Source organism: Mustelus asterias, chromosome 3 (assembly GCF_964213995.1).
Source record: "Mustelus asterias chromosome 3, sMusAst1.hap1.1, whole genome shotgun sequence".
NCBI lineage: Eukaryota > Metazoa > Chordata > Chondrichthyes > Carcharhiniformes > Triakidae > Mustelus > Mustelus asterias.
Genome location: NC_135803.1, coordinates 142,229,934 through 142,244,107, shown reverse-complemented (window position 1 = coordinate 142,244,107; position 14,174 = coordinate 142,229,934). Strand labels below are relative to the sequence as shown.

Below are 14,174 nucleotides of genomic sequence, written 5' to 3'. Positions count from 1 at the left end.
GTCGCACACAGTTTGAAGGAAATGACTGAAATTTTACACAGATCATTAAAGTTAGCAAAAAGATTCAAAATATCCTATTGTTCCAATTTCAAACAAAGCTCAGCAGCAGCATGCAGTTTGACCTTCCATGCTGTAAACCTCTATGACACTATAACACAGTATATAGGAAAAGGATATAATTTGAGCTGTCCGAGGAGCTCTACAGTCTGGTCTTCAGCAAGGAAGCAATTGGTCACTGGTCTATGATGCTCTATGACTCTATGACTTATTGATTTCACACTTACACTGAAAAACTCTGAAGGCTTGAAGACCATTAAAGTGAAGCAGGAGAAGCACATAAGACTGACTCAAAAGAGCTGTGTGCCAAAAAGATGACTTGAGTTGAAAAGAAAGTGGATAATTGATTCAAAAAGGAAATAAAACAAATATTCAAAAACTAAATTGTATCCAGTAGTGAGCAGTAGGATATTTCAGGGAATCAGTGCTGTTCACAATCTATAACAACTTGTTCCAATAACGCACCTTCAAAGTAGCAAAACATTCCAAGACATCTCACAGCAGCCAGACAAAACAAATGACGGCATTAAATCTCGTGCACATTTGTTGATGTAAAGTTGCATCGAAAACAAACATGTTCAGAAAACAATCTACAGGAGATGACAACTGGGCGGATGAACTGCAAAAGGTTTTTAATATTGAAAAGCATAAGGCAATACATATTAGTGGCAATAACAGCAATAAGATTAACATATCTAGGTTTAATTATTCCCATTCAATTAATTTTTTAACAGCTTAGTTGAAACTGGGAACGAGCCTCTGTCTTACTTTAATGTGCTGCCCTAGTACATTTGTGTGTTTTAGAAAGCACCCTGTTGACCAATGTAAAGAGCAGCAGTACAGATGGCAACCTGACCATTCAATGCTGGAGTGCCCTGGATCAGTAGAACTTTTGACATCTTTTCACAATTACTGTGAAACTCATGCCAGTGGTCGTCTATCAGCTGCTGCCAGAAAAAGTCACAGAAGCAACAAAATCTCCATCCACTCACAGTATAACAAAATCCATAATGTGATTCCAAACACAGTTACAATATGATCTATTTTACTTCAATTAAAAACATTAATATACAAGTAATGGAATAAAAATAGGAGCTAAAACAAAGACCAAGAATGTGGACGTTCCTGCCTAATTAACACTATGGTGGAAATATACAAATGATGACTTACTTCGAGACTTGTTTCAAACCGGAGTATAATTTGGGAAAGACAGAGCAAGCACCAGTAGAATCCAAAAATGCTGGAAACACTTAGCGGCTCAGGCAGTTTCTGTGGGGAAGGTGGTAGGATAAACATTTCAGGTCAATAACCTATCGTCAGTTCGGACAGAAGGTCATCATCCCGATATGTTAATCATTACCTTCCTCTCTGCAGATACTGCCTGACCAGCTGAGTGTTTCCAACATTTGCTATTTCAGATTGCCAGCATCTGCAATATTTTGCTTTTCGTTTCACTCTTTTCCATTATTAACAGGAATTCTGGATGGTCATTATTGATCGGTATTATTGCATCCATTTACTGCCTTAAATGTTAAAGTGTACTGTCTTTTAAAGTTGTGGATTAAGGAGTAAAGTCAGAGAGGCTGTGACACAAACTAAGAATGAAATTTTGTTTTATTTTTCAAAATACAAATGCATTACCTCGGTCCCTTCGATTTGTGAAAGACCTAATGACAGCAGGAATAATGCTGTTGTAAATACAGTATCAGTTGAAAAATGATCTGATAATACTAAAGCCAGCAGTCTGGTTGGGTTATTGTACAAGTCCCTTCCAGCAGGCTGGTCAGGTTATTGTATGTGTCCCCTTTCAGCAGACGATTACACCCACCCCCGCCCCAAGCTTCCTTCCAGCAGTGCAGTTTCACATAGTTCCTTGTAACCTTGGTCTTGTTTGATAACAGCAAATGCAACCGGTATCAGAACTGTAAAAAGAAAAAACAGCATTGTTATCACTTCAGTATGCTTAGAGTTACAGAGGAAGAATGCTTAGTGGGGGAAGTATGCAACATCGTGGGCCGAAGGTCGGTGCAACATCGTGGGCCGAAGGGCCTGTTCTGCGCTGTAATGTTCTATGTTCTATGTTCTATGTATTTTCAGTGCCTGGTACTGCCACTTTTATTTGCCACACATCTACTTTAGAACAAATTTCCTACAAACAATCTTTCAAATCAGGTAGAGAGCACCAAACTTATAAGCAATCGATGTGCAAACCAAGCCTTTAGAAATACTACTCTTTAGTCGGTCATTACAGACGGCACAATGGTTTTCCTCGAAAGGCACAGCTGAGAACAGGAATTTGCTGTGACTTGGAACCCACAAACTCCTGGCAGAGAGAGAAATGAAAGAGGGAGAGAATGAAAAAGGATGAGTGAGATGGGAATAGATAAGCACATCATAAAAAGATAGGAGGGGAATAAAGGAAGAGAAAGGATGCAAGAGGTAGGAGACTGACAGGAGATGGGCAAAGGAAGTACGAAGTAAGATGCGAATCAGGGAATACACAGCATTGGAAAGGATACCACAGAACGATGAGATGCAATGAAGGGGCAATAAATAACAGCAGTGCTGAGAATGGAGATGGATCAAAGAACAGCAGCCATGTAGAGCAGGTGACCTGGTGAAAGATATTAATATGAATAAGCTATACGATTGTGGAGCAAAATGGGACAAAGCTGTATAGACCGTTATGTACTTCACGTTACTTGAATTCCTAGCCAGGTCCATCTATTGACCAGTGACCTGAAATGTCCCTGCATCCCTTTGCAGCCACTATACATTGACACCATGAAGTCTCATGACATCAGATCAAACATAGGCAGGGAAACTGCCTGCTAATGACCATGTACCACCCTTGTCAATTGATAAATCAGTACTCCTCCATGTCAAACTCTTGGAGGAAGCACAAGGTGGCAAGTGCAAAGAACGTACTCTGGCTGGGGGACTTCAATGTCTGTCACCAAGAATAGCTTGGTAGCACCACTACTGACCGAACTGGATAGCTGTTGCACTGGGACTGTGACAGGTGGTGAGGGAACCAAGAGAAAACAACATTTGAAGTCATCCTCACCAACCTGCCTGCCACAGATGCACGTTTTTAACAATATCAGCAGGAGTGACCACTGCACGTCCTTGTAGAGACATGATCCCGTCCTCACATTGAGGATACCCTCCACCATGTTGTGTGGGATCAGCACCATGCTAAATGGTGCTGATCCCACACAATGGTGATTTCGACTAGAACAAGCAACTCAAGACTGATAAACCATGGGGCATTGTGGGTCATCATCAGCAGCAGAATTGTACTCAACCACAGTCCGTAACCTCAGGGCTTGGTATATCCCCCAATATCACCAAGCCGGGGGTCAACCCTGGTTCGGTGAAGAGTGCAGGAGGACGTGCCAGGGGCAGCACCAAGCATAGCTAAAAATAAGGTTGCAAAACAGGACTACTTGCATGTCAAACAGCACAAGCAGCAATTGGTAGACAGAGCTAAGTGATTTCACAATCAACAGTTCAGATCCAAGTGCTGCAATCCTGTCACATTCAGCCATGAATGGTGGTGGACAATTAAGCAACTCAGAGGAGGCGGCGGCTCCACAAATATTCCCACCTTCAATGATTGGGGAGCCAGCATACCAGTGCAAAAGATAAGGCTGAAGTATGACAATCTTCAGCCAGGAGTGAGTGAATGATCCATCTCAGCCTCCTTCAGACTTCCCCAGGATCACAGATGTCAGTCTTCAACCAATTCGATTCACTCCATATGATATCAAGGAACAGTTGAAGGCACTGTATATATTGCAAAGGATATGGGCCCTGACAATATTCCAGCAACAGTGCTGAAGATTCGTGCTCCAGAAGCTATTTCAACATTGGCATCTGCCCAGTGATGTGTAAATTTGCCTGTACACAAAAAGTAGGACAAATCCGATCACCACCCCATCAATCTACTCCCGATCGTCATAAAGTGAAGGAAGAGGTCTTCAACAATGCTATCAAGCAATAACCTGCTCACAGACACTCAGTTTGAGTTTCGCCAGAGCCTCTCAGCTCAACCTCATTACAGCCTTGGTTCAAACATGGACAAAAGAGCTGAACTCCAGAGGTGAGGTGTCAGTGACTACAAGGCATCATTTGACAGCGTGGCATCAATGAGCTCTAACAAAACTGTAGTCAATGGGAAAACTCTCCATTAGAGTCACACCTAGCACAGAGGCAAACAGTTGTGGTCAGAGGCCAATTATCTAATTTACAGGATATCACAGCAGGAGTTCCTCAAGGTCTTAGGCCCATTTTCATCTACTTCATCCATGACCTTTCTTACATCTGGATCCTGAACTTCCTAACTCTCAGACTGCAATCAGTAAGGGTAGGCAACAACACCTCCTCCACGATCATCCTCAACACCAGTGCCCCACAGGGCCGCATTCTCAGCCCCCTACTATACTCCTTATACACCTATGATTGTGCGGCCAAATTCCCCTCCAATTCGATTTTCAAGTTTGCTGACGACACCACCTTAGTGGGATAGATCTCAAACAATGACGAGACAGAGTACAGGAATGAGATAGATTATCTGGTGAACTGGTGTGGCAACAATAATCTCTCCCGCAATGTCAACAAAATGAAGGAGATTGTCATCGACTTCAGGAAGCATAAAGGAGAACATGCCCCTGTCTACATCAATGGAGATGAAGTAGAAAGGGTCGAGAGCTTCAAGGTTTTAGGTGTCCAGATCACCAACAACCTGTCCTTGTCCCCCACCCATGCCGACACTATAGTTAAGCCCACCAACACTTCTACTTTCTCAGAAGACTAAGGAAATTTGGCATGTCAGCTACGACTCTCACCAGCTTTTACAGATGCACCATAGAAAGCATTCTTTCTGGTTGTATCAGAGCTTGATATGGCTCCTGCTCTGCCCAAGACCGCAAGGAACTATAAAAGGTCGTGAATGTAGCCCAATCCATCACGCAAACCAGCCTCCCATCCATTGACTCTGTCTACACTTCCCGCTCCCTCGGCAAAGCAGCCAGCATAATTAAGGACCCCACGCACCCCGGACATTCTCTCTTCCACCTTCTTCCGTCGGGAAAAAGATACAAAAGTCTGAGATTACGTGCCAACCGACTCAAGAACAGCTTCTTCCCTGCTGCTGTCAGACTTTTGAATGGACTTACCTTGCATTAAGTTGATCTTTCTCAAAACCCTAGCTATGACTGTAACACTACATTCTGCACAAATGGAAGCCTAGCCAATGAGGCCCACATCCCTTGAATAAAAAATACATTCTTTGGTTCTGCATCTTCTAATACTCTTGCCTAACAAAAATCTATTGTTAAATTTTGAAACATTCGGTACTCCTAACCTCAACAGTCTTTTGAGGAAAGGTTTTCCAAATTTTCACTACTCCGAAAACTGCTCCCTGACATTACCTAGCTTTCATTTTAAGGTTTTGTTCCTTGTCTTGGACTTCCCCTCCAGGGGAAACGGTTTTGATTTAACTAACTTATCAAATCCTTTAACCAAGGTAAACACCTCAATCTTCCATACTCAAGGGATTACAGGTCTAGTCTATGCAACCTGTCCTCAATTCAACTATTGTTAGCCCCAGGATTGTTCTGGTGAATCTGCACTGCATCCCCTTCAAGGTCAACGTATCCTGAGATGTGATGCCCAGAACTGAACACAGAAGAGGTCTAACCAGAGCTTTGTGCATCTGTAGCATTATTTTAATTTTTGTTTTACAGGCCTCTTGTAGGATAATATTCTGTTAGTCTTTTTCATTATTTTTGGTTCCTGTCCACTAGTTTTTAGCAGACGTATACAATCGTTGATTTGATGTTGCTGGTTCAGTACCTTGGAATTATTTCCCTGCCTAACATTGTTGTGAGAACACTTTCATTACAAGAACTGGAGTAGCATCTCTGTGTAGCCAGAGATAGGCAATAAATGTGGCCTGATGTCCACATCTAGAGATCAAATAAAGGAAAGCAGGGAGTCAGTGGGCTAGTTCAGCATACTTCCCTTTTAATGAAGTCACTGCACTGCTTAAAAGCAACGATGCTTGAAAAAAGTCCCATTTAAAGAAGTCAAACACATTTGAGGAACTCATTTACCGAGAAGCAAAAACCACCAACTGCAAAATAAGACTTGCACAGAAAATACTGAATCAAGATAAATTATGCAATACTGAGACCCAGCAACTTCACACTGTAGAATAATTGGGCTCGAATTTTCTCGTTCTCTGATAAGTTGAGTAACACATTAGTATAGAGAACAGCTGAGCACTGTACTAGCTATTTGCTGGAAGGAGCAAGGAAAGACTCACATTTTTCAGGAACTCTTCTGCGACGATGCGAGCTCTGGCATTCAGTGACAGCTTCATTTCACTGACTTCCTTGTCAATCTCCTCCATGAAGTGAATGACAAAGTCAACCAGTTTGTGTTTGTACATTTGTTCAGTATGGAAGTTGGTGATCAGGAAACTGATGTCATAGCCCTGCCAGGAAAAAGGTAACAAGGAGATAGAAGTCAATCTCATTTATCACAGTTACGGGCATGTTCAATTCTCTCTGGCAATTCAAATGGGACAGGAATAATATCTTACCTCAAACCAATATGAAAGAATTGGTGACTTCCCTTTATAGATATTTTAATCATAACTAAATATAAAATTTCAGCTGCATTCTGGAAAGTTCCTCTCTGAAATATTTCTGGCATTAATCCTTGTCAAAGTCTTTAGTGAATATTGTTCTCATCAAGGTGATACGTTATCCAATTGGGTCTGGGTTCAGAGTCAATACTCAGATAAGAATTTAGTGTACTAACACACCTCACAACCCAGTCTCTTCAACAATATTTTCAAGAAAAACTTAACTCTACATACTAAAATAAAGCAAACTAACATTCAGCATTTATCACTTACACATATGGAGTTCATAAAGACCACAGTCTGCTAAGCCACTCAGACACAGCAGCCCTTAAAGCTCAACATTGAGCTGGACCCCACAAAGTTCTATGGCATCAAGACAAGAATGGGCAAGGAAACCACCTGCCGTCCTCCATCAGCTGGTGAATCAGTGCCCCTCCATGTTAAACACCACTTGGAAGAAACACTGAGGATAGATTTCAATGCTCATCGTCAAGAGTGGCTAAGTAACACCATGACTGACTAAGCTGACTGTTTCAAGGACATAACTAGACCTGCAGCAGTTGGACCTAAGCAATCAACCTATCATAGATGTACCTTTCCGTGACAGTATTGATAGGAGTGACCATTGCACAATTTTTAGAGAGAGCTATGTCTCGAATGATGTTCAAAAAATTGCATGCAGATCACTGGGTGCAAATTTTGCCTGCCCACTCCCCCACTCAGAAACCGTAGCACATCACCAGAGGGTTCATGGAAGATACTCAACATCGAAGAAAATAACTTTTTTTTAAAAAAGTTTCAAACCGGGGCTGGAGAAAGAGGATCTGCAACTGATAGGATGTGCAGTGCACACAATGTTCTGGTTAAACTTCTATTCACACTTTTGACTAGATGAGCATGTCCTAAAATGCATATACCAGCACAGTGCACGCTGCAGTGCTTCCTGCATCCCCACCTCCTGAAACAAGAAAGAAGTCACTGCCTCCAGCAGGGCAGGAATGGAGAACAGTTGGGAGAAAAATAACAACATAGGGTGTCTGCAGATCAAAAGTCTCCAAATGGCCTCAAGTCCGTAACACTGTCCGACTGACACTGAAAATGGGTCTCAAACTGAAGGGCAAGTTCTGTGTATTAACATTACCTCAACAGCTTTCCTCCGGAGGATGAAGAAATTCTCTGCTCGCATCATCATAAACCTCATGAATTTATGACACAGGATCTTTTCAATCTCATCTGCCTAAAATTAAAAGCACAGAACTTTAACAGGTACAAACTTAACCTGCTGATTGCCAAAAGTACTTGAGGGCAGCTGATATGCAAGGCGACCACATGCAGAATTGTCAATGTGTCACTGAAAACCTGGTTGTGGGGAGCTACAGAAGGGAAGAGAGAGCTAAACAATTGGTAAAGTAAATATGAATATTCTCCCACATTTATTTTTAAAAAGATGTTTACTGCTGCACAAATTAGAAGTGTCAGTAAAATTAGAGAGGGGCTGGAGAGACAACATTCAGTGCTAGGGTGAGGTTCCAGTTAAAAATATACTGAGTTTCTAACATTAGCCACATGCTCAGACATCCTTATGTAGCAACAGGAGTAGGGAATATCAGAGAGAGAACATCACTCAGCTGCTTGCTACTACCAAATAGAGATTATACAGATAATTTATTTATTCAGAGGATGTGGACTTTGCTAGCTAGGCCAGCATCTATTGCTTATACCCAATTGCCCTTGAGGCAGTGATGGTGAGCTGCCTTCTTGAACCCCCAAAGTCCCTGTTGTGTAGGTGCACCCACGGTGCTGTTAGGGAGGGAGTTCCAGGATTTTGACCCAGCGACGGTGAAGGAACGGGCAATATATTTTTGAGTCAGGGTGGCGAGTGGCTTGGAGGGAAACTTGCAGGTGGCGGTGTTCCCATGTACCTGCTGCCCTTGTCTGTCGAGATGGTAGAAGTTTGGAGAATGCTAAACAGCCTCAGTGAATTTCTGCAGTGCACCTTGTAGATGACACACGGTGCTGCCACTGTGCGTGGATGATAGTGGGATTGAATGTTTGTGGATGGGGTGTCAATTAAGGAGGTTGCTTTGTCCTGGATGGAGTCAAGCTCAAGTGTTGTTGGAGCTGCACTCATCCAGGTAAGGGGAGAGTACTCCATCATTGGAATACTTTAATTCCACATAGTCATGGGATTAAATCAGCAAAATACTTGAAATACACCAAGTGTGCCAACATTTAACATTTTAAGCTAAAACTTTAGACAATGTCCTGCTAGAGGGTTAGATCCAAAATGTTAAACTATATTTTTTTTCTATAGTGGCTGAATGATCCAATATGCATTGCCACCATTATTTATCTTTGGTAACAGAATTTTGGCATTTGCAGTCCATGCTTTGTTTTACAAAAGGAGGATCAGGACTGAAAAAAGACCAGATTTGATATTACGAAAGCAATGACATTGACAGGGGTCTGGAGCAATTTAATCATCTTCCTTAATCATAGGTGAACAAGGTAAAATAAAAGTGAAAGGGTGGGGGTGGATTTAGACTGGAATTATAAACCTTTAAGAGTGGGTTAGAATGAGAGGAAAGGAAATTATTTCCATTGCTTCCAGTATAACATTGCACAATTAAAACATCTCCATTTTAAATCTAAAAAGGAAAAGTCATAGCAGGTATTTCTGAGAAAACACAAATTTCTCCCCAGCTCTGAAAAGGTAACCAAATAAAAATTTCCAGGACATCTAAATCAATCATTAAATCGAGTCTGATTCACCATTTGACTCGACAGTAAGAAAGATTTAATTTCCCCCTTGCCCTCATTAAGGAGGGGCAATCACTCTTCACTATCTCAGCTTCCACTCCAAGAGGCGAATGGAAAGTGTCATACAGGCCTTACCAATCACAAGTATGAACCAAGAGCCAAACTAGATACTGACCTGTTTGATTGCAATGCTGACTCGTACAGAGTTTATTGAGCCTTCAATGAGGACTTTCTCCTTCTCATTCCTACTGATGATCAAGGGCTGCAACAGCAGCTCTTTACTGCTCCTGTTATTGCCAAGAAAAAGTTGTCCATTACTATCCAATAATTAGACTGTATCTGAAGATCTCCAACTATATGTAACCATCTGTTTTAAGGATGTTTGTGAATAAACATTCTCAAACGTTGCAGGTAGATGATCTGCTTCTAGACCTTCAGCTGCAGCATTTCTGAGCTTAACTTGCTAAACCCTATCAAAGTATCTCAGAAATTACCCCATTGTACAACTTTGATGAAGTAGATCAGTGTTGTATAATTCTGCGGGATGTTGGAAATACAACAGACATTATCATTCCTGCAAGTACCATAATACCTATACTGAAGGTTGATAAGGTATTGACACTGGATAAGGTGCATCCAAGGATGCTAAGGGAAGAGAGAGTGGAAATTGCAGAGGCACTGGCCATAGTTTTTCAGTCTTCTGGTGATGCCATTTATTTTATTTTGTTTCATCCAATTTATCCATCCTTCTTTCTCACCTCCATTTTTCCAATTTCCATTCCAGCTCTCCTTCTTGCCCCCCGCAAACCTCAAGGCAAATGCCACATTCCTCAGGCAGTCCTTTAACAATCTGCACCTCTGTTCTGCCAGTCACACATTCTGATCACTTAATGGACACTTTGTAGCACCTTCTCAGCCTTCTGTATCCTCGTTTACATTCCCTTTGTCCCATTCCCCTCTCCTCTCCCCCCATTGCATAAATCTCCACTGATTCACTTCGCTCTCAGTTCTGATGAAGGGTCACTTAGACTCGAAACTTTAGCTCCATTCTCTTCCCACAGATGTTGTCAGACCGACAGATTTTCCAGCACTTTCTGTTTCAGATTCCAGCATCCACAGTATTTTGCTTTTTTTTTACTAACTTGGAGTTTTATTAAGAGGTAAGAGAGGGTGGATGAGGACAATACTGTTATGTGGTGTACATGGACTTTCGAAGGGCATTTGATACCCTGGCACACAGACTTGTGAGCAAAGTTATAGCTCATGGAATAATGGGGACAGTAACAACATGGATAAAAGCAAAATGCTGCGGATGCTGGAATCTGAAACAAAAATCGAAAATGCTCTGACGAAGGGTCATCTAGACTCAAAACATTGGTTCTATTCTCTCAGTAACATGGATACAGAATTGGTTGAGCACCAGGAGTTGTGTTCAATGGATGTTTTTAACGGAGGCAGGTTTGTGGTGGAGTTCCCAGGGGTCAGTGTTGGAACCCTTGCTTTTCCTTATATACATTAATGACTCAGACCTTGTGTTCAGGACACAATTTCAAAGATATAATAAAACTTCGAAGCATTATGAACTCTGAGGATAGTGTGGAACTTCAAAGAGACATAGGCAAGTTGGTGGAATGGTGGTCAGGTGCCAGATGAATTTAATGCAGAAAAAGAGAAGTGATTCATTTTGGTAGGAAGAACATGGAGAGACAATATAAGATGGTTACAACTCTAAAGTGGGTACAGGAACAGAGTGTATATGTGCATAAATAATTGAAGACGGTAGAACACGTTGCAAGGGCAGTGAATAAAGCATACAGTATCCTGGGCTTTATTAATAGGAGCATAGAGTGCAAGAGCTAAGGAGGTTATGTTGAATTTATACAAGTCATTGGTTCAGCCTCAGCTAGAGTATTGCTTCCAGTTCCGTGTGCCATACCTTAAAAGGATGTGAAGGCATTAGAAAGGGTACAGAAAAGAGTAATGAGAATGGTTCCAGGGACGAGGAACTTGAGTTATGTAGATAGACTGGAGAAGTTAGGATTTTTGTCCTTAGAGAAAAGGAGGGCGAGAGGAGATTTCATAGAGGTACTCAAAATGATGAGGAGGTCTGTACAGAGAAGGGAGAAACTGTTCCCACTCGTGAAAGTATCGAGAATGAGGGGGCACAGATTTGAAGTTAGAGGAAGCAAAGGTGACATGGGGAGAAACATTTTTAGGCAGCAAGGGTTTGGAATGCACTGCCTAAGTGTGTGTGGTAGAGGCAGTTCAATTTAAGCAGACTATTATCTGAAAAAGAAGAATGTGTAGTGTAAATGGGGAGGAGGCAGGCAAATGGAACTAGGTGGATCACTCATCCAGAGAGCTGGTACAGACATGATGGGCCAAATGGCCTTCTTTTGCACTGTAATAATTGTGATTCTGAGAATCCATATTTCATTTAAAAAGTAAATTCCCCACATATAACATTCTCAATCAGTACATGCAATAACCTTGTTCCCAGTTCTCTATCACAGCACTAAGCATCTCACTTGTATAATTGCATTGCTGGCAATCATCTCAAAGTCATATAGACAATCTAAAAATCAATGAACACACATTTTTCCCTGGAAGTAGATAGACAACCGCATTGCAGATTCCTTTGTTTCCCCCCCACCCCACCCTGCCACCCACCCACCCCCACCCCAAACCCCACCCCACCACCCACCCACCTCCACCCCAAACCCCACCCCACCACCCACCCACCTCCACCCCAACCCCCACCCCAAGATGGTGCTTCCTCAGAAATCTGAAAACCAACCCACCATATATACAAACCAAATGTGTCCTACCTCACTTCCACTTCTGGTTTATTATGACGCTCCACCACCTGTGATGAGAAATTTTCCAAGCAGAGTGCTGCTTGAAGTGTGGCACGAACCGCATTCAGGTACGGACGGAGTGTCGCCTATTGAAAGGAGAGATAAACAAAGTTAAAATAATGAAACTTAGAAAATCCGTCAGGATAACTGCACCTCTTAGGGACTCTATGTTGGAAATAGCCCATTTTAATCATTGTGCTAAAATCTATTGTAAAACATAGCATTTCTTGTTAGCACAAATGTAGTGTCACTAATGTGACAGCTTTCAGGGCAGTGAGATAGATCATTTCATCCCCCTTTCCTTTAACTAATGGGCAGGGAGGTAGTGAACAAAGATGAAGATAGGTAAACCAAACAAGACAGCTGACAATCTGGAAACTATAAATTGTGGATAAAGCAACTATCTAAAACACTTAGACAATGAGTAATGATGGAACAATTAGCTATAGGTAGTCTGTAGCAAAGTGTCATGGAGAGCTTATTAGAAAATTGTGCAGATGACCCAAATTCAAACTGCACCGCACCCACCATATATCTGTCACAAAATACTGACCAGCAAGGCAGCCAACGTGCATGCAGAACACTGTGGGGAAAACCTTGAACTCTAATACTACATATAGATCATGTCATTCTTATTCCTTTATAATACTAACTTGGATGGAAGATGCACTTCCCCAAAGGTAACTAATGAGGCTTTTTAAGCAGTCACATTTACCAGTACCAGGCTGATCTCCAGTTTAAAAAATAACTTTAATTCAAATTCCCAAACTGCCACTGAAATTTTAACATTCTCTGGAGTTTTCTTGCCCTTGATTCTGGGTCACTGTGCCAGTAACAATCAATCTCCTACCATACCCTGTGAAGCATATACTTCCTGTCAGAAACTTATCTCTGCACTCAAAACGATTTTACACCCTGAACTTAAGTCAGGGGTTAGTCAATTCACTATAATTGAACATCAATAAAAAAATATTTTGCCAAGTGCGACATCCATATTCTGTGTTACATTAACACAGTAATAAGTGAAACTAATTGCAAGCTATCAACTCAGCCAAAATATTAGCCCCAGTGCAGGAAGTACAAACCTGATACCTATATTAGGCCCTGTGAAATGAGATGTCAGATGCTAAACCACAGACAACTATGACAAAGCACACAGCCCCAAAGACAGCCCTAAAGTGGAACAGGGAACCTCAATCCAATGAGAAATTCTCAGGCAAGGTGCACCACATTGCAATTAGGAATTGTGCCTCATGTTAAACAAACTAGGAATGGTCACACAATCAACCTCCTCCCTCCCTCCCCCATCTCTCCTGAAGAGGCTGCAGGGACAGGAGAGGTCATGGATTTCTGGCCCACTGTGAGGCACCTCAGACAGGATACACAGGGTGGTGTGTCCTCCCCCAGCAGTAACACGGTGACAGGGACCATTAGGTATGGACTGAGCCCTGGCCCGGCCCTGGCCCCAGTTTGACAGCCTCCAGGCAGAGACAGGAAGCGCTGGGTGTGGAGCCATCCCTGCCCTCGGGCGGGGAGGGAGGACGAACGGGCGGGGCCCGGCCTCACTGCTTCCCCGACCCGTTACTCCGGCTGACTGCCCAGCCCAGCCTCTCGCCTCCGCCTCGCAGTGCTCCCCCGGCCGCCGTGAGGAGGGTCTCTGTCCCCCTGTCCCCGGAGCCCCTCCGCTTTTCCCCCCATGGTTACCATCGTCTCCCCGGAAGGCGGAAATCTGCCGCACGCATGCGCGGCGAGGCTCCCCCTCCCCCTCTCCCCAACAGACTGCGGAGTGTACCATCCCACCAGTGATCCGGGGGCGGGACGGGCAGCAATAAGTATCTAAAATG

General features: G+C 42.7%; 1 protein-coding gene across 2 annotated transcripts; it reads right to left on the bottom strand.

Moving 5' to 3' along the window:
- Nucleotides 1–1,653: 1,653 nt before the first annotated feature.
- Nucleotides 1,654–14,094, bottom strand: arpc4l (actin related protein 2/3 complex, subunit 4, like). Of its 2 annotated transcripts, none has more exons than XM_078209832.1 (6): nt 14,035–14,094; nt 12,301–12,416; nt 9,648–9,759; nt 7,854–7,949; nt 6,389–6,559; nt 1,654–1,979 (listed from the first exon to the last, which is right to left on the bottom strand). In XM_078209832.1, the coding sequence occupies exons 1-6, from the start codon at nt 14,035–14,037 to the stop codon at nt 1,974–1,976; spliced, it is 504 nt and encodes a 167-aa protein (XP_078065958.1). In that variant the 5' UTR covers nt 14,038–14,094; the 3' UTR covers nt 1,654–1,973. The 2 variants fall into 2 exon arrangements, with proteins under 2 accessions (XP_078065958.1, XP_078065957.1); XM_078209831.1 differs by having other exon boundaries at nt 13,700–14,041.
- Between the last annotated feature and the right edge of the window lie 80 nt (nt 14,095–14,174).

Coding starts and splice junctions, on each gene's coding strand:
- arpc4l (XM_078209831.1), bottom strand. CDS start 13,846: ATGGCTCCACACCCAGCGCTTCCTGTCTCTGCCTGGAGGCTGTCAAAC. Junction 9,760..12,300: donor AAACCAGAAGTGGAAGTGAG/GTAGGACACATT, acceptor TGGCAATAACAG/GAGCAGTAAAGAGCTGCTGT. Junction 6,560..7,853: donor TCCGGAGGAAAGCTGTTGAG/GTAATGTTAATA, acceptor TTTTCCTGGCAG/GGCTATGACATCAGTTTCCT.